This window comes from Notamacropus eugenii, chromosome 3 (genome assembly GCF_028372415.1).
Source record: "Notamacropus eugenii isolate mMacEug1 chromosome 3, mMacEug1.pri_v2, whole genome shotgun sequence".
Lineage (NCBI taxonomy): Eukaryota > Metazoa > Chordata > Mammalia > Diprotodontia > Macropodidae > Notamacropus > Notamacropus eugenii.
The window spans coordinates 341,086,648-341,105,497 of NC_092874.1; the positions used below are offsets into that span (position 1 = coordinate 341,086,648).

The 18,850-nt window shown below is 36.9% G+C and overlaps 1 protein-coding gene across 1 annotated transcript in view; it reads right to left on the bottom strand.

Annotated features, from left to right (window-relative positions):
* Window positions 1-1,602: 1,602 nt before the first annotated feature.
* Window positions 1,603-18,850, bottom strand: part of DTWD2 (DTW domain containing 2) — a 134,241-nt gene continuing 116,993 nt past the window's right edge. Inside the window, exons 5-6 of the mRNA XM_072597124.1 lie at window positions 15,790-15,918; window positions 1,603-3,329 (exon numbers count right to left, since the gene is read on the bottom strand). Coding sequence (XP_072453225.1) covers window positions 3,159-3,329; window positions 15,790-15,918 — 300 coding nt within the window. The 3' untranslated portion in view covers window positions 1,603-3,158. The remainder of the gene's footprint in view (window positions 3,330-15,789; window positions 15,919-18,850) is intronic.

Consider the following 18,850-nt stretch of genomic DNA (forward strand, 5'->3'; position numbering starts at 1 on the left):
AGTTGCTTTGGATTTGTTAAGTTTGAGATACCTACCAGAAGACATCCAGCTCAAAATGTCCAATAGATAAGTTGGTGATATGGGACTGGAGTTCAGGATTGAGGCTGGATCTATAGAGCTGGGAATCAAATTATTCCCAAATGGGAATGAGATGATAATTATTTCCATGGGAGCTGTGGTGTCAGAGTATAGAGAGAAGAGATAAAGTCCCAAGAGAGAACATAAGAAGGGTGAAGGGAAAGGGAATAATCATTTATACAATGCCTATCACATGCCAGGTATTATGCTAAGCACTTTACAAATATTATCTCATGTGATCCTTACAACAACCCTGGAAGGTACTATTATTAGTTACTATTGTGACCCCCTTTTTAACACTGAAGATACTGAAGCTGAGAGGTTAAGTGACTTGCCCAAGGTCAAACAGTTAATAAATGTCTAGGTCCAGATATTAACTCAGATCATCCCAACTCCAGGCCCAGAACTCTATCCACACTGAGTCATCTCAAGGGAGAGCAGTGTCATGAAAAATCAGTGCCTGCAGATTTAAGAAAAGTAGAAAACTTCTTTTGGTACATTAAAATTTCTAATGGCAAATAAAGCACCAAAACCCAGGGAGGGGAAAATATCCAAGGAAGAAGGTAGTCAACTATGTCAAATGCTGCAAAGAAATCAAGGATGAAAACTGAGAAAGGGCATTAGATTTGGCCAGTAGGAAGTCATTGGTCATTCTGGGGAAACCATTTTTAGTTGAACCTTGAGACTGTAAGCCAGGCTGCAAAGTGTTTAACAGAGAATGAAAGGAAACAAAATGGAGACCACTTTAAAACTTTTTCCCCAAGGAGGTTAGCTGAGGACAGAAGAGATATATGAAAGGTTAGTAATTAACAGGGATAGTAGATATAATGGGGACTTTTAAGCATGGGGAGACTTGGATGTTTTTGTAAGTAATAGGGAAAGACCCAGTAGATAGAGATTGAAGAACAGATATGGAAAAGGGATGATAATGGGGAAAATATGCTAGAGATGTTTGGAAGAGATAAGATAAATGATACTTGAACAGGATTGGCTTTGGCAAGATGGTCCACCTCTTTATCTGACTAAAGTGAAAAAGAAGTGGGAGATGATGTCAGGGGAATGTGGCATGAAAAGAAGAGGAAGGGGGCAGGTCATGGAGAGGAAGATCTTGAGTCACATTTGAAAAAAGAGGGACAACTCCCTAGGAATTAGTAGATCAGGGTCTAGATTGAGTGGGTGATAAATTTGCATAGTCCTCAGAGGAGGAGAGGACTGAACATTTTATTAACTAGAAAAAAATTTGAGATCATGCTGAAATGCTTAAGGTTACTGATAATTTAAAGGTGTTTTTTTTAAAACAACGATTAAGAAAATTAGTCTGGAAGTATAATGCCTCTCATGTTTAAACATATTTGACACTCAAAATTTCAGAATTGGAAGGGATTTCAGTGACCATTTAATATAATTCACATATTGAAAAAAATCCTTCTACAATCAACCAAACAACAAACAATCAAACAAAACAAAATTCATGATTAAGTGAGGAGGAACACACACTACTATACACCGTGGAATCCTAGTATTTTTTCTTAAATGGCATTTCCATTTATTATGGATTTTTATAATGTCTTTAATCCATCCTATGACAAAAACCTATAGACCTGAATAAGGGGGTAAAAATTATATATACCTTTTAATTCATTTACCAATTCCCAGAAAGTGACTTATCTACTTATCTAGTGGATAAGTCCATATTCTCTGGTGTGTTTTTTTTTTAATGTGAAGATTTGTGGCCCTTTAGAATATTATCAGAAACCAATAAAATGATATAGCAATATTCAGAAAGCATATATGTGTACCATTTTTGTCTTTGACAAAATATTAGATCAAAATAGGACTATATTAGTGGCAAATAGTGACAGCTATCTGACACAGGAAAAGTAATTAAAATAAAGTAAAATATAGGCCTTTAAAAAAACTTCCAAATACAATAATGAGACAATAAAATACATTTCATATACTCTATATTTATATGCCTTCATAATAAAGTATATAATCCTAGAGCTCTATTAATTTAAATGCCCAGTGTAAGGAAGACCATTGGAAAAATCTACAAATAGCAAAGCAATTCTACGGACCCAAGCACTAATAATCAAGCTTATTCATAACTTGCAAAAATAAGGAAACAATGTTGTTTTATTTTCAAAATTCACATACCTTTGCATATGACTTGAGTTAAATATAAATGTGCACACAAACATTTCTTCTAATGGCCTATTCTCTTAGATTTTTTTAAAAAATTGATCTTTTATATTCCAATGATCCTAATGATATTCCATTACAATGGCACATACAATACTATATGTTTTTTATCCAGCTTTTGTTACATATGAAAATTTCAACAAAAAATTTCAACAAAACATGGCTTATTGTCAGTCAACAAATCTGTCTAAGAACTATGAAAAAAAGAAACTTTCTCATTGAGAATGATTGCAACTGAAAATATACATTAATTTTCAAAACTATGTGAAACCCTAAAATATGAAATTACAGTATCTCCTATAAGTAAGTACTTAAATCCCACTATTGTGTCCAAGTTTAGCAAGAAAATGAATTTTCCTTACTCTGTTATAATTTTTATTAAAATAAAAATGCACAGATTTTAATATGCTGTAATTTACTTAATTGTTTCTTTTTAAGCTACTGACTAACATCTATAAAGTTCCTGTACAAAAGTGAAAAATTGATGCAGGCCTTTACTACTGCAGAATCTTAACCAAATATTACATAGTGTCTTAAACAATACTGTCTTAGTTGTAACAATTTTCCTCTCTTTATAAAGGGTAGTTCCTTGAATGGACACTGTTAATCTAGACTAGCAATTAACTATTTTTCATTATAGGACTTGCAAAAACTAATAGACATTTTTGAAAAATAAAATCATGCCTTTTAATGTTATTGTCACATTAAAAAAACTATTTGTTTCATTTCCCAACTCTGGGCAAGATTTTGGTATAATTTCTCTCGGTTCTTTTGTTGAGTCAGTCAGCAACTTAAAGAGCTGTTTCTAGGTTAAAAAATGAGCTTGGTGTTGTAAGTTGCAATTGAATATGCATCCTAACACCACAAAGATAATTTCCCTAAATTTTAACACTATTCATTAAGAGCTCCATTTTTCTTAGTTTGCGTTTATTCTTTGGCATGGGTTTAGGATATAGACCATTTTTCAAGAGGTGTTCTTTGCTGAGACGAATCTGAGCACCATGCTGAAGCTGGAAAGAACACAAAGCTTGAAGAGGTCGAAGCAATGTCTGGTGGAGAGAAAGAAAATGAAAAAGCCTTTAAATATGGGCATTACAAAAGTCATTGTATCTATACTTTTTCTAGCAATGGTTAAAATTACTCTTTTATATTGTTATTGATTCTTATACTTCTAATACTAGCACTAATAAATACTCTGACAAATAGATTTTTTATTTGCTATAATAATTTATAGGATAATTCATTCCCTATGTATCACTAGGGGAAAATTTTAGATTACTTCACAAGATAGAATAAAGGATATTCCCCTAAAGATATTGGAATTTAAATTTATTTTTACCTAATATTCTAGACAAAGGGGGGAAAAAAATCTCTTCAATCATCTATAATCTGTCTCAGTGATTCTAGACCTAGCACTCATCCACTGAGCCTCCAAGGAGTCAGGAAGACCTGAGTACAAATCTGATCTGGATACTTACTAGTTGCATGACCCTGAGCAAGTCACTTAAACTCTGCTTGCCTTAATCCACTGGAGAAGGAAATGGCAAACCACCCTAGTAAACCTTTGCCAAGAAATCCTAGTATGGTCCATGGGATCACGAAGAGTTAAACCCAACAATAATAAAAATCACCAAGGGTATGGAACAAATTAAACTGTAGCATTCTAAATTACTAGAATATATCAGACTATAAATTCTATAAGTACGTATGTCTTGGAATCCTCCAGCTATTAAGTTAAGAGCTGTAAGGAGTTCCTAACCTTTTTTGTGTATGTTATGGACCCCTTTGGCAATCTCATTAAGCTACGGACCTCTTCTCAGAATAATATTTTTAAATGTATATATTAAAATATGTTGATTTGCAAAGGAAATAATATTAAAGTACAATTACAACAAATCAAAATAATAAAAAGCCAAGTTGATGACAACCCTCCTTCCAAGGCCAAATGAGATAGGTATTCTATTAGGTATGATTGTAAAGTAGCAAAATGTAAAGAAAGTGTAAAAACATTTCTGGACTCGAACACAACAGAACATGCTGTGAATACTGCCAACACAACAAAAGCGTAACCAAATGAGAAACAGTCTGAATACCACTAACATACTGAAAGATGTAACAGTTATGTCAAGACAGGCGACCGAATCTCTAGCTTCCCTGAAAAACTGGAAAGCAGAAAAGAGAAAAGAGAAGGCATTGTGCTAGGCACCTAGGAAACAAGTATAAAAAAATGAAACGATATCTACTCACAACAAGCTTACATTGTAATGGGAGAGACAACAAATACATAGAAAATACACCTAGCATAAATATAAAGTTAACAAATGTAAATGTATACACAATAGTCAAATGTAAAGTAATTTGGGGTAGAGGGCACCAGCAGAGGAGGGAGTCAGGAAAGGCTTAATGTGGATCTTAATTAAGCCTCTTAAAGGAAAAGCAGGCAAATTCATTCCAGGCAAATGGAAGGGTCAGTGCAAAAGCATGAAGACAAGAGATGAAGTGTCACGTATAAGGAAAGAGGAGATTGACAATTCAGCTGGATCACAGGGGGCAGGAGGATAATAACGTCTAAAGAAGCTAGAAAGATAGGTTAGAAGCAGGGAATATTTTAAGATTTAAAAAACTAAATAGAGGAATTTATATTTTCTCCTAGAGACAATAAAAAGCCATCATGGTTAGCTGAGTCACATGATTATATCTGACCTTCAGGAAAATTACTTTGGCAGCAGTATGAAGGGGGACTACCTCTGGGAGACCCTTGAGAGGCAGGGAGATCAATTAGGTGACTACTGTAATAATTTAGGTAAGAGTGGGTAGGGTCTTGAACTAAAGTGGTAGCTGTATAAGTAGAGAGAAAGGGCCAGATCTGAGGTAGAAACAGTAAGATCTGGCAACTCTACCTCTGTGGAGTGAGGAAGAGTGAAACGAACAGGATACTGCCTTAATTATGAACCTGGAAGACAAGAAGGATGATACAGCCTTCTACAGAAATACAGAAGTAGGCAATTGGTCATATAGTAATTAATTTCAGGGAAGAGACTGCAACTAGATATAGATACCTAAAAATCATTTCCATGGTTAAACTCATGGAAGCAGAAGAAGTTACCTTGGGATTACAGAAGGAAAAAAGAAAAGGGTTCAAGATGGAACCTGAAGGAACATCTGCAGATAGAGGTTGTGTTTTGAATGATGAGCCAACAAAGTGGACTGAGAAGTCATACAGGTAGGAGGAAAAATGACAGAGAACAGTGTCACAAAAACCTAGAGAGGAGAGAGTTTCCAGGAAGAAAGGATCTTTAACAATGGTCAACAAGATCAAATCCACGAGATAGGTTAAGAAGGCTTAGGATTGAGAAAAGACAATCAGACTTGGCAATTAAGAGAACATTTGTAACTTTGGAGACAGCAAATTTAACTGAGCACCCACAGGACAGAGATTGCCTTTGAACCTTTTCCTAGCCACGCATTTGTATAGACCAACAGGAGAATATATCAAATTTAACAACAAAAGTATGTTGGAGTCAGCTCTAACAAGTTAAATGTAAAATTTTCACTATGAGTATTTACACCTGAGAAACTGGCAATTCTTACAAACCATAGCTTGATTTATTATTCTGTTAATTCTCTAGATTTAAAAATGTATTAGTAATACAGATTAAAATTAAAAGTGCATGTACATACTTTTTCCCCCCAGAGAGCACAGTTGTTAAATATTTACCAGCACATCCCTGTATTGCTCTATAAAGACTGCTTGTGCTCAGCAGAAAAGAGTGAAGTAGAAAGCTCAGGGAACTAAGTCATCACTAGGCTGGAGGTCTGGGAACTAGAGGCTAATAACCAGGCTAATAATAAACATTCATACAGCGCTTTAAGGTTTGCAAGGTGCTTTACATCTATTACCTCATTTGAGCCTCACAACACCCCTGAATATGTATAGATAGATAGATAGATAGATAGATAGATAGATAGATAGATAGATAGATAGATAGATGAATATATCTATATATTTATGTATATACGAATTGTATAATATATACACACATACATACATGTATAACCTATGACAACATAAAAAATATATCAAATATAAAATTCTCTGGCTTTTAAACTCTTCTCTAGAGCAAAGAACATACAAAAACAATAAACCCTTTTCTAGTTTTTTTGTTTTAATACCTTACTTTTCTCTGAATACTTTAAGATCCAGTAGCACCAGCCTCTTTGCTAATTCTCACACAAGACATTTCATCTCCCGACTGGGAATTTTCACTGCTTGTTCCTGTGCCTGGTGTGCTTTTCCTCCTTGTCTCTACTTCCTAATTTCTTTGGCTCCCTTTAAGAATCAGTTGTTATCCTAGAGCTAGATGGCTTAGTAGAGAGAGCTCTGGGCCCAAAGTCAAAAAGACCTGAGTTCAAAACCAACCTCAGACACAGTAGCTTTTTGTGACCCTTAGCAGGTCATTCTGTTTGCTTTAATTTGCTGGAGAAGGAAATACAAACCACTCCAGAATCTTTGTCAAGAAAAGCCCATGAACAGTATGGTCCCATGGGGTCATGAACAGTCAGACACAACTGAACAACAAGAAATATCCCACCTTTTTTAAGAAGCCTTTCCCAGTTTACCTTAATGTTAGTACTTTCCCTTTAAGATTATCTCCAGTTTACTTGAATGTTATCTTCCCCATTAGGTGGTGAGTTCCTTGAAGTCAGGGACTGTTTTGAAAGTTTGGGGCTTTTTTTGACCTTTCTTTGTATTCCTAGCACTAGCACAGTACCTAACTCTGGAGTAGATATTTAATAAATGCATGTTATTTAGTCTGTTGACTTGACTTGAAACAAAAAATAAAAACCAGAGAACCATGAACTCAAAAACCATTGGATGGATAGTGTGTGGTTATGGCCTAGTCTACAGAGAGGAAGATCTGGAAAATATAATGGATGGTCAATATAAGTTAAGATGAGTTCCCCTATTACTGAAGTGATCCAACCATCAACCAGGAAACATTGAAAAAAGGACAGACAGCCTTCTGCTTTCCTACTTCCTACCCCATAGCTGAGTGCCTAAGGGAGCAGATCTAGGGAGACTTCTACCAGTTTTAGTCTAACAGTCTTTGCTCTTTCTGAAAGTTTCTAGCAGAACCCCAGCATACACTGAAGCTGGAGGTAGCAGATATGTCTATCACAGGTCAAGCCCAAGGGACTGAGTGAACTGATCTATTTAGCAGAAATGCTGTATGTGCCCTGTGAGGAGAGGCCTCACTGAGCCTTGCCCTGTGCGATTCACTCAGCAATGAACTTCCCCTGGACTCTACAAAGAATGAAAGAACCCTGAGGCCCTATAGTCTGCAGTGAGGAGTTGAATTTGGTGACATGTGCTTGCCTATCATTATACTTTAAGTTTGTACCCACTCTCCCCATGGACATAGTCCATAAATATGGGAGAGTGTGCCCCTGGTTTGGGAGGAAATGCTTTGTAACTAGAATTCCTGCTATGCCATTGAGCATACTGGCATAATTATTAATATTATTTCACTGTAAGACTTCATGAATTATAGTTGTAGAAGTTTAGAAAACTTTTAGAAGAAGTTTTTGAAGTTTAGAATTCCACAGGGTTACCCCTAGAGCCTGAGGAAGTAGTCACTTAGGGCAGTAACCCAAAAAGGAAGTTACGTTGAAACATGGAGACATAGAGTACAAACCCTAGATCCCAAGGTAGCAGCTGACTTCTGAGGATGCAACCTGTGTCTTCAAGCTGTTTATCCTTCATTTTTGAAGAGGTCCAATAACATCACAGGGTGATGGGTGATGTCTTGACTTGTGAATGAATTGGTTTTAAGTAAGGCAGAGCTGTACGAAGTTATCAGCTTCATTCTCTCCTCCAGAGTCATCAAATCCAATGGCAAGACAAAAATCAAGACAGCTGGTGACTGGGACCCTATGGAGAATCTTGGTGTCTTCCATGTCTGACCAAGGTGTAAATCCTGTTTCAGCTGCCTTCTTGGGCACTGGATCCATCCATTCTGCTGGGGAAGTTTTCACATGCTTGGGACAGAGATCCTTCTAACTCAACAACAGGTTTGAGGCCTATAGGTTATTCTCAACCTGATTTAACATATCTGCCAAGATGGTTTTACCAGGGTGTTGCCACTGTGTATACTACAGCTTCTGGGAGCCACAGGTGAGAACTAGGTAGCAGTTAGGTAGATGAACACCAAAGGTAGATGAACAGCTCTGAAAAGCCTAGGCAAGCCTCACACCCTGAACACTCCATACACTCCCATAAAAGTTGGATAAGTAGCCAAAAAAGAAGTGCTACAAATCAAAATGATAATGCTTCCTTCATTAACATACAGATAGAATGCTATATTATCCAAATTACCAAAGGGACAGTAAATAGCTAGTAAAAATAATTACAAAAACAATTTGGAGAAGCAAAATATCTAAAATCTCCAGGGAAACGAAGAAGAAAAGAAAGAAGGGGGAAAGATCTCAAATCATAACACAAAGTGATAGGTATGAAAACAATTTGCGACTACTAGTAAGAAGTTTTTAACGTTGATCAATGTAATATATTAGACAAGGAAGAATTAGTCCCCACATGCCAGCCTGTTCTCAATCCGTCATTTGCATTCTGGTTTTACTTTCCTCCTTTCTCAGTCTTGATCAACATTATCCTTTTCTTTTGGATATCTTGCCCCTTACCCATTATCCTTTGCCTTTCTTTTTTTCAGACAGTCAGTCAGTCACGCTTGCCAAACAAACCCCAACCAAAGATTAGCTCAGTAATCTGTCTTTGCTGCTCTAAATTACATGCTGCTGGACACTCCTAGTAAAAGCCATCCTGTGTGTCTTTTTTTTTTGACAGAGAAAACTAAAATGTGTCGCCTTCATCTCTGTTTTCTTGCTGTCCTTTCACTTTTTAATGCTTTGCAATCCGGCTTCTCAGTTTACCACTCAAAATGAAGTGCTGTTTCCAAGGTTATAATAATCTTTGATTTTCCATTTTTTTTTCTTTTAAATTAGAGGCAAGGTGGGGTAGGCGGGAGAGAAAATAAATGCTTCTTAAGTGAAAAAAAGTTTTTAAAAAAAATTCAATTCAATGGCCTTTTCTCAGGCTTCATTCTACTTATCTGTCATCACTTGGCTTTCTGACATTGTTTTCTACTGGTTTTTCTATTTGACTGCTTGTTTATAGCTTCTTTCACTAGTTCAGCATCTAAGTTCTGATCCTAATGTGTTCCATGTCCTCTCCAATAGGTTTAATTACCACCTCTATGAAAATAATAGTTAAATCTTTATTTCCAGCCCAAAATTTTCTCCTTAACTTCAAGCTCACAATACCAACTGCCTGTTGTTCATTTCCACTTGGATGTGCTATAGGCAACTCAAGCTCAACATCTCTACAATAAATCTCATCACATCCTTCTCCTCAACTCTCACCTGCCACCAAGATTCTCTATTTCAGTTGAAAACATTACCAGTCACCCGAGTTACAAACCCGGAGTCAACTTGAACTCTTGCCTCACTCAGTTGCCAAGTTTTCTCTATTCTACTTCCCCAACACTTCTCAATCTGCCCCCTTCTTTCTACTCACACCATGTCTACTCTTCAATCAACACACATTTATGAAGTTCCTATTATGTGTCAGGCATTGTCACCAGCAAGTCTTAGTTAACACTATTACTATTGTCATGGCCATCTAATTGGTTCCCCTGACTCTACAGTCACTCTTCTGCTATTTCATAACTTTCAATGTTTCCCTCTAGGATAAACCACAAAATCCTCAGTCTGACAATTAAAACCCTTCACCATCTGGATCAACTTTTCTAGTCTTACTTCATATTACTACATTCATTCAGTCATACCAGTCACTTTAGTCCCCATTCTTTTCTAGTCAGTTATTTCAGTCATGTCTAACTCTTCATGACCCCTTTTGGGGTTTTCTCAGCAAAGATACTGGAATAGTTTGCCAGTATTTTACTTCTTCAGGTCATTTTACAGACGAGGAAACTAAGGCAAATGGGGTTATATGATTTCCCCAGGGTCACACAACCGGTAAATGTCTAAAGCCAAATTTTAACTCAGGTCTTCCTGACTCCAGGCTTGGTGCTCTAGCCACTGTACCACCTAGATGTCCCTAGTCTCCATTTACAATATTCAATTTGCTACTTCCATGTCATTGAACCCTCTCCTCATCTCAACTAGAATTTCTAGGTTTGTCAAAGTACAACTGGGGTTGCACTTCCTCTCAAGAGATGTTTCCTGTTCATTCTCTCTCCTTCTTGAAATTACTTTGTGTATATATCTATATCTTTATGTATGTATACATATATATGTACAAATATCTTTTTGTATTTATTTATGTGTAGGCATATAGGTATATATTATGTAAAAAACATGTTCTCTTCTTCCATTGTAGAAAGTAGGCTCTTTAAGGGAAAGTAACATTATACTACTGCATTAATAACCAATGATTAACTTGTAATTCACCCTTTTTTCTCCTATTTTTGTCAGAACCCCACTCCAGAAAAGGACAGGCAGTCTCTGAAGGGGATGACCAAATAATGTGATTACTCCTAGCCCCCAAGACATCTGCTCATTAGGTACATTGGGTTGGGTTCCACTCAAATGGGACCCTAGTTGTTTAAACAGGACCCAGTTTGAGTTAGATTTTCCTCCAAGGGAGTATGAGCTTTGTCCTTGTTCACTTCATTAAAGTTTGGGGCGACCTGGTCTACACAGGGGAGAATAAGCCAATGAAAAACTGAATGAGATGGTTTATGGTTTTCTGGTTAAGACTTCTAGCAACTCATATCCCTTAGGAATCAGAGAGGGGCATGATGGGCCATCTTCTCCCCTTCCCAAAGATAGGGAGGAGCTGAGAACTCATAGCCAACCTCCTCATTAAAACGTCCACCAGTCAGAATTGCCACATGAGGTCCTGATGATATACTGTCAAGTAAATCAGAAGAAGACACATCTATGTATAAAAGTCTCAGACAGCTCTCACTCAAGGACTTTGGTTCAAAGGCTGGCACAGATTTGATCTGTCTTTTATTATCACATGCCCCTATTAATATTATGCTCTGGGAAAGGACCCCATGTTACCATTGGTTAAATTTCCCTTGTGACATCTTTGAAGGAGGAGACTACTTTATTTTTGTCTTTATATAGCCAGGGCTTAGCAGTGCTTGTCTCATAGCTGATATTTTAATAGATATTTAATGAATTTTTAAGAAGGAATCTTTTGAAAACAAAAAAGATAAAATGGTACAATTTGAGATAGAGAAAAAATCCCTAAATTTACTTATTCAGGGATCTCTGGGGCACATTTGTCAATTTTACATGCCTATGAGAAGGGCTTGTCAATTGTTTCTGGAAGTGCAAGGACAGGAAATCATTTTGCTGTAAACACCTAGAGTTTGCTGAGTAGTATAGCTTTAGGGGATAGCTGCTTGATTTTCTGGCTGCATCTGCATGTAATTTTGTCTAAAACAGAAATTTCTCTCCACTATAGCCTGGCAGAAAACACATTCTTATGTACTCTTCCAAGATCTAATGGATCTAAGCTAAATAAGAATTCTTTTTTTCCACTAAGAAGACAAGTTTCTTCAGTTCCATTTAATATTTTGCTAAATCAACTTTGTCAAATTTATCATATAGTTTTGGTAAAATAAAAGGTTAAGGACTTCACAAAAATTAGAAAACAGTCACTGCTGCCTAACCACTCCTTGTTCTGCTCCTGACTTTCTGGACTTCAAAACTATGTCTCTGCTGCTATCTCATCCTGGAACTTCCCTCAGTGCCTGGGTCCCCTTGAAACATCCAAGTATGCCTGTGGTCTTCTTACCCTAGAATCTCCCTCCACTAGATCTGCCCCTTCCTCCAAACTGCCAATTCCTCCATTTTGTGGAGAGGCCCAGGCCTTCAGTCCTCTCCTGGCTTTGTTCCAGGCAGAGACCTAACCCTAACCCTCTCCTTTAGAGCCTGACGCATCCCAGCCCTCCCTATGGCTGCGCTGCCTGACTCCTTCCTTCCCTCCCTGTCTCCCACTGCATCAGGGCCATCTCCAGTTGTCCTGATCAATATCTTGCCACTGGACCTGAATGGTTCTGGAAGAGAGAATAAGGCCAGTGAGTCTGCACAACCCTGACTCACTTAAAATTAATTCATTTGCAAGTCATGACATCATCTTCCCTATGTCATGGCCCTCTTCAAGAATGAAGGACAAACAGCAAGAGCTTTTGCTTCTGACTTTTCAGATTTCAAAACCATACCTCTCACAGGGACACATTCATCCTCACCTCCTTCCCCCCAGGACCTCTCCCTGCTTTTCAACTCCTTTTTGTGTATTTTCTTTCCCATAAGAATTTGGTTCCTTGAGGGCAGTTACTTTCTTTTTGCTTGTACTTTTATCCCCAATAAAATGCTGGCACATTGTTAAGTGCTTAAAAAATGCTTCCTTCCTTTGCCCCTCCTTCCAAAGAATATTTTAATACCTCAAACAATATAATAGAATAAAACTTTTAATAACACAGAAATATTTTGGATATGGTGCATACTTGTGGGAGGGGCACAATGGTTAACTAAATTAGATAAAGTTGAATAGTTACATAGCAAAAATAGGGCACCCTGTGTAGATTATAGGAAGTTCCATATGGCCTTGTTAGAGTATGACACATTCCTTGACTAGATCATTTATATTTAAGTAGAGCTTTACAAATGATAGCTCATTGATCTAATAACAAGAAAGCTGAAAATTAAATAAGATATAAGAAGAAGAGCAAATTTAAGAAAGTTATAATGAATCTAAAAAAAAAAAAAAAAAGCAACCTCATTAGCTAATCTGGCAACTATAGGGAAGGTTGCGCCCAGAAACGCACACTAAAATTTTAAGGTATACATACGGTCATACTTCTCAGCAAGTTTTTGAGAAGCACAGTAGCTCCAATGTTATTTAATATGCTTTATTTCAACTATACTCAAGGAATCAACAAGGAATTGGAAGTTGGTACTTTTCAGATAGGAGAAAAACTTCCTTCTAAACAAGCTATAAATGGTGAAAAACATCCTTGAGATATTCACTTAAGACACACTTTAAGCTCATGATTGTTTCTGAAAGGGCTAAATGAGATTATGGATTGCTTTAGAGAATGACATGACTGATTCTGTACTGGGTGTGAAAAACCTCAACTAGAAACTGTTATTCCGTTCATTCAGCACAGATCCTGTGATACTATATGTCATTCATCGTATTCTTCAAAGTTGGGAAAATACTTAAATTTCTACACAAGATGGTTTTGATCTTTTACTTCCACAAATACTGTTGCCCAGAAACATAAAACTCGATGTCATGTGGAGCTGTATTTTGGTTGTTGTTTCTGTTTTTTCTTAAAGGCAGGGTATTTGGGCAATGGCAGTGAGAAGATAGAAACTGTTGCCAGCAGCTCATGTCACACTCTCACACTAGCTCTGCCTGCAGCCTGCACCCCTGCTGCTGTTGGAGAATGTTCCATCACAACAGTGGTGGAAAGCTTGCCTTCCTGGGTGCAAAGAGGAAAAAGAGAAAGCCTGGGAGATGAGTGTGCAAAACAGCAGGAGAACCTATTAGAATATATGATCTGAAGGGAAGGGAATAAACATTTATATAGCACCTACTACATTTTAGGCACTGTTCTAAACACTTTTACAAATATTTCATTTGGTTTTCACAACAACCCTGTGAAGTAGGTGTCATTATTATATCCATTTTGCCGTTGAGAAAAATGAGGCAGAGGTGAAATGACCTGCCCAGGGTCACAGTGTAAGTGTCTGAGGCTGGGTATAAACTCAGGTCAGCCTGAGACAGGGTTTTACCTGATGTACCACCTAGCTGTCCCTTGCCCACTACATTGGCAAGGTCATGAAGGACCACCACAACTGATATAACAACTCTATGTAGCTGCTGACAATGTCACCAGGTACCATCTACCTTCTTCACTGGCAATTTATATAGCAAAGTCTTTCAGCATCTGTCGTCTCTATGATATTGCACAGATGAAAAAACTAAGTCTGATAGGGTATGTTTCGTTTCTTCTTTTATTTATTAGGATATCACTGGCAGAGTGCTGGAAAGTGAGCAAAATTCAATGAGAGCTTTTATCATTGAGTAATTATTGCTAGCTGTACCAGGTATCCCATCACAAAAAAAGGGACAGAAATGAAAATGTGCTGATAAAACTGAGAAACAAAATACAGGCAATCTGAATTTATAATTGTATAGCACATTTTGAACTAATTACTTCTCAATCAATTTACACTTCTGACAAATGAGACTAAAGCTTTTATTAAATTACCAGACATAGCCTTCAAATAGAATACAGTAATGTACATGGCTAATATGGTCCATAAAAATATGAGTTAACACTAGATGCTTCTAAATAGTAAAAAATGTAGCAATAATGATCATATCACTAAGTACTAAAATGTCTATTCTGTGTCAAAGTAGAGAAAAAATCATATTTTATAATTCTTTAAGGGACTCAATTTTCTCTTTTCTACATTTTAAGTATGCTAGTATGTCCTCTGTCTTCTTGAAATATGTTTACAATAGGTTTTAGGCATCAAAAAAGATTGTGCTAGCATAAATAGCTTTTTAAAAACTAAGTGTAAAAATACAAAGCTTAAAAATGTACATCATAAAAAAACTTGGTGGATCATTATTTGGTCCTGGTAAATATTATCTAGACAATCATCAAGATTTCTGGATGTATGAAAATTAAAAAGATGATTACGTTTTAATTTTGGCATGTTTTCCTAGCATTTCTCTTGGTCACTACCAACTACAAAATCTCTATCAGTCTTTTTTTTTCCATACTCTAAACAATGTGGATAAAATACATGGACAACCTATAAAATGCTCAAAAAAATAGATCAAAATGAAATATGTATTTGTTGCAAATGTCATAATTCTTAAAAGAGAGATTAACAGAAAACTGACGTGAGCCAACCTGGAAAATACCAACAAGCAGAAGAAAAATTTTCATAAAAAGTTCAATGTAATATTTTGTTATTTGAGTATATTTTAATATGCTACAAGAACTACTTGCATAGCTCAATATAAAGTAATTAAAATGTATGGAAAAGCATTAGCAATCACAGGACTTTCTACCTTTTTACTCTATATCAAAAAGTGTGTAGTAGAAAGAGGTCTACACTCTGAGTCAAAGATATGGATTCAAGTCCTAAGCTTTCTCCTTTTACTAGTTGTGTAACTGGGAAAATCACTTAACCTCTCTGAGCCTCGGTTTAATTATATGCAAAATGAAATAATCCTATTTGCATTCCTATCTCACAGGTTGCTGGAGCGATTGATTTTACAAACTGTAAGGAACAATAAAGATGTGTTATTTCATCTATTACTTAGGTTATAAGTGCAATGGATTCTTTTCACATTTTCACAAAAATATAACAATTACATTGGATTAGTCCAATGTCCATTCTTTAGTCAAAACATAATTTTCTCCAAGGTACCTCTTGAATGTGATCATTTTTCTCCAAGATAGCAAGTGCAACAGCTGCACATTCTAGTGTAGAGAGGCACCTATTAGTTGGTTGTGTCCGAATCACATATTGACTAGAAACACTGGTTTTCAATTGCACCTGAAAGCAAAACATAAAGAAATTTAATTTTAAAATTACATACTTTTAAAATAGTCATTTTTGTGTCTTATTCATCATGCCACTAATATTTATTTACCCTGACAAAACATTCTTCTAGTATACAACATGGGACTTTTCATAACCTTAATTATATCATAATATCAAAAATGATGCTTTTTGTTAATATAGCATATTTCCAATATACAGATAATCTTGAATGCTTCAAAATTCAAATGATTGCAATACTCTTATGAAATACATATCATCTAACTCTTTGTTAAATTTAAACCATCTATGTCAAAAGCAGAGATCCAGGAAGGTTTTGCTTGATTCAATTCATAGATAGGTATAAGCCTATAATGACTTCTTAATATAAGACGATATGTTGAACACTGGGGACAGAAAGATGAGAAAGTCATTATCTTTGACTTCAAGGTAACCATATTTGGAGGAAACAAGATAGGGATGCAAATAACTATAACACAAATTACAAAGTAAAAAGCTTAGGAAGGGTGCCATGGGACAAAGTGCCATATGGGGTGGGACAAGTGGAGTTAGGGTAGAAAGAAATCAGGAAAATTAAAAGTAGCAGCATCTGTCTTAAGCCTTAAAAGGCACAAAGAATTTTGGAAAAGTTGGAGTCAATATAGCAAATAGCTCTTTCGACAGAAATGAAGAAATTATGGCCTGGAGTTGTAAGATAAGACTGAAATGGTAGGGTGAAGTAGATTGTGGAGTGCCTTAAGTTCCAGGATAAGGAATTTGGTCTTTATTCATTGGACAAAGGAAAAGAAGGAAGGAAAGAAAGAAGGAAAGAAAGAAGGAAAGAAGGAAGGAAGGAAGGAAGGAAGGAAGGAAGGAAGGAAGGAAGGAAGGAAGGAAGGAAGGAAGGAAGGAAGGAAGGAAGGGAGGAAGGGAGGGAGGGAGGGAGGGAGGGAGGGAGGGAAATTGAAAAGGGAAGGCAGGAACTTTTATTAAGCTCTATATGCTTAATGTGTTACCTGATAGTGCTACAAACACAGAAATGAGATAGTCCCTATCCTCAGGGACCTTAGATTCTAAATGGAGAAACAACACATTTAGGGGAGTGATGACCAGAGAGAAGACAGGATCTAAGGGATAGCGAAATGATTCAGTCAATTGCCACACCCTTTCCAGGAACCAGGTAGTACAGTAGAACTGCTCCATGACTGAGCCCAGAATAAGGCAGTGTGTGGGAGTTGTTGCTGTTGTTGATAGGGAGGACCAGTGACACGGCATGTTGAATTTGCTTTAAGTAAGGAAGAATTGTGCAAAATTATCCTTATTCTCTCTTCCAGAGTCATTGAAGTCCAGCAGTGAGACAAAAGTCAGGACGGCTGGCAATGGGTGATGGCTCAAGGTGTTGGGGATGACCTTGGCTTCTTTGACGTCTGACCAAGCACCAAATGCCTCATAGCTTCTGCTTCAGCTGCCTTCATGGCTACTGGAACAAATTGTTCTCATTTACCCATTCAACCAAAGAAGTCTTCACATGCTTTTAGTTAATATTGCATATTTCCAATACACAGATAATTCTGAATGCTTCAAAATCCAAAGTTTCACAGACATTCCCATAACTCACTGGCAGGTTTGAGGCTTGTCAGTTACCTTCAACCTGCTCTAGCACCTCTTCTAAGATGGTTTTCCTTGGGTTTTTCTTTGGCTTCTTGGAGCCAAGGCGAGAGTTGGGTGAAAGGTGGACACCAAGGGTGGAAAAGCAGCCCTGAAAAGGGCTTGGCAGGCCCTCACACAAGAGGTACTCATCTTCTCTGTACCCCCCAGTGTGTGGGAGTAAGTATGAGGCAGCAGAATAGATGGTAGGATGACTAATGGGTTTGCGCTCATTTAGTTACCAATGTGACTCAGGGCAGAAATTCCAAAGCTGAATGAATTAACTCTTCCAAGGACTAGGGGGCTTTTTTCTAGTGATTTGGTCCATTCTGGAGGTGATATCTTAATTTTGGAGAAACAAGGCAGCAGGTGAGCGGATGGTAATATAGGCAGGGTTGAAAGCTAGATGGGATAGGCAGCATGGCCTGGTCTGTCAATCTGAGGCTTTCTGGATATACTGAGCTACTTGAGTTTATGTTCACTCACCATTCAAGAAAGGATCTACTGAGAGACTAACAGAGTTGTCCAGAAGAATGTTAATGAAAGATCTGAGAATCAGATCTTTGACAAATGAGAGGGATTGCTTTCCACATATGTCACAGCACTATGCTTTTCCTTTGCACTCATCTCACAGTCCCTCGAGTCATACTTCCTAATGTACAGACTTTTCTTTATACCAGATTACAAATTCCCTGAAAGGAAATTTTATACTTTACATATAAAGAGAGACACAGGTTTAAATCTCATTTCTGACACTTAACGAAGCCTTACCATGGGCAACTCACTTAATCTCTCTGAGTCTCAGTTTCCTCATCTGTAAAATGGGATAAAGGGAATTGTGGTAGCTACCTCAAAGGTTCATTTTGATGGCCAAATAACTTAACATAAATAAAGCACTTTGTAAACCTTAAAGAATCAAATGTCATCTGCTATTATTATCATTAATTACACTGCTATATTATTTATGCCACCAAAGTCCAGCATATTACCTCATATGTAGCTGGTTGAACGGATGAATGAAAACCACTAAAGGTTTTTGAGCAAGGCAATGATATGACAAGAGCTGTGAAATAGAAAGATTACTCTGTATGTTAACAGATCAGAGCAAGTAGAAAATAAAGGCAGGGATAGTTTAATTAATTTAATAAGATAATTTAACTTCTGAATCATGTCACCAACAAGATGGACAATGAGACACTTTCTGTAATCCTCATAACCTCTGAAACCTACCTCTCCAAAACAGAAATTGTATGCCAGAGATCAAGCAAATTTGGCTGTCTCCACAATCTAAGACTTCAAG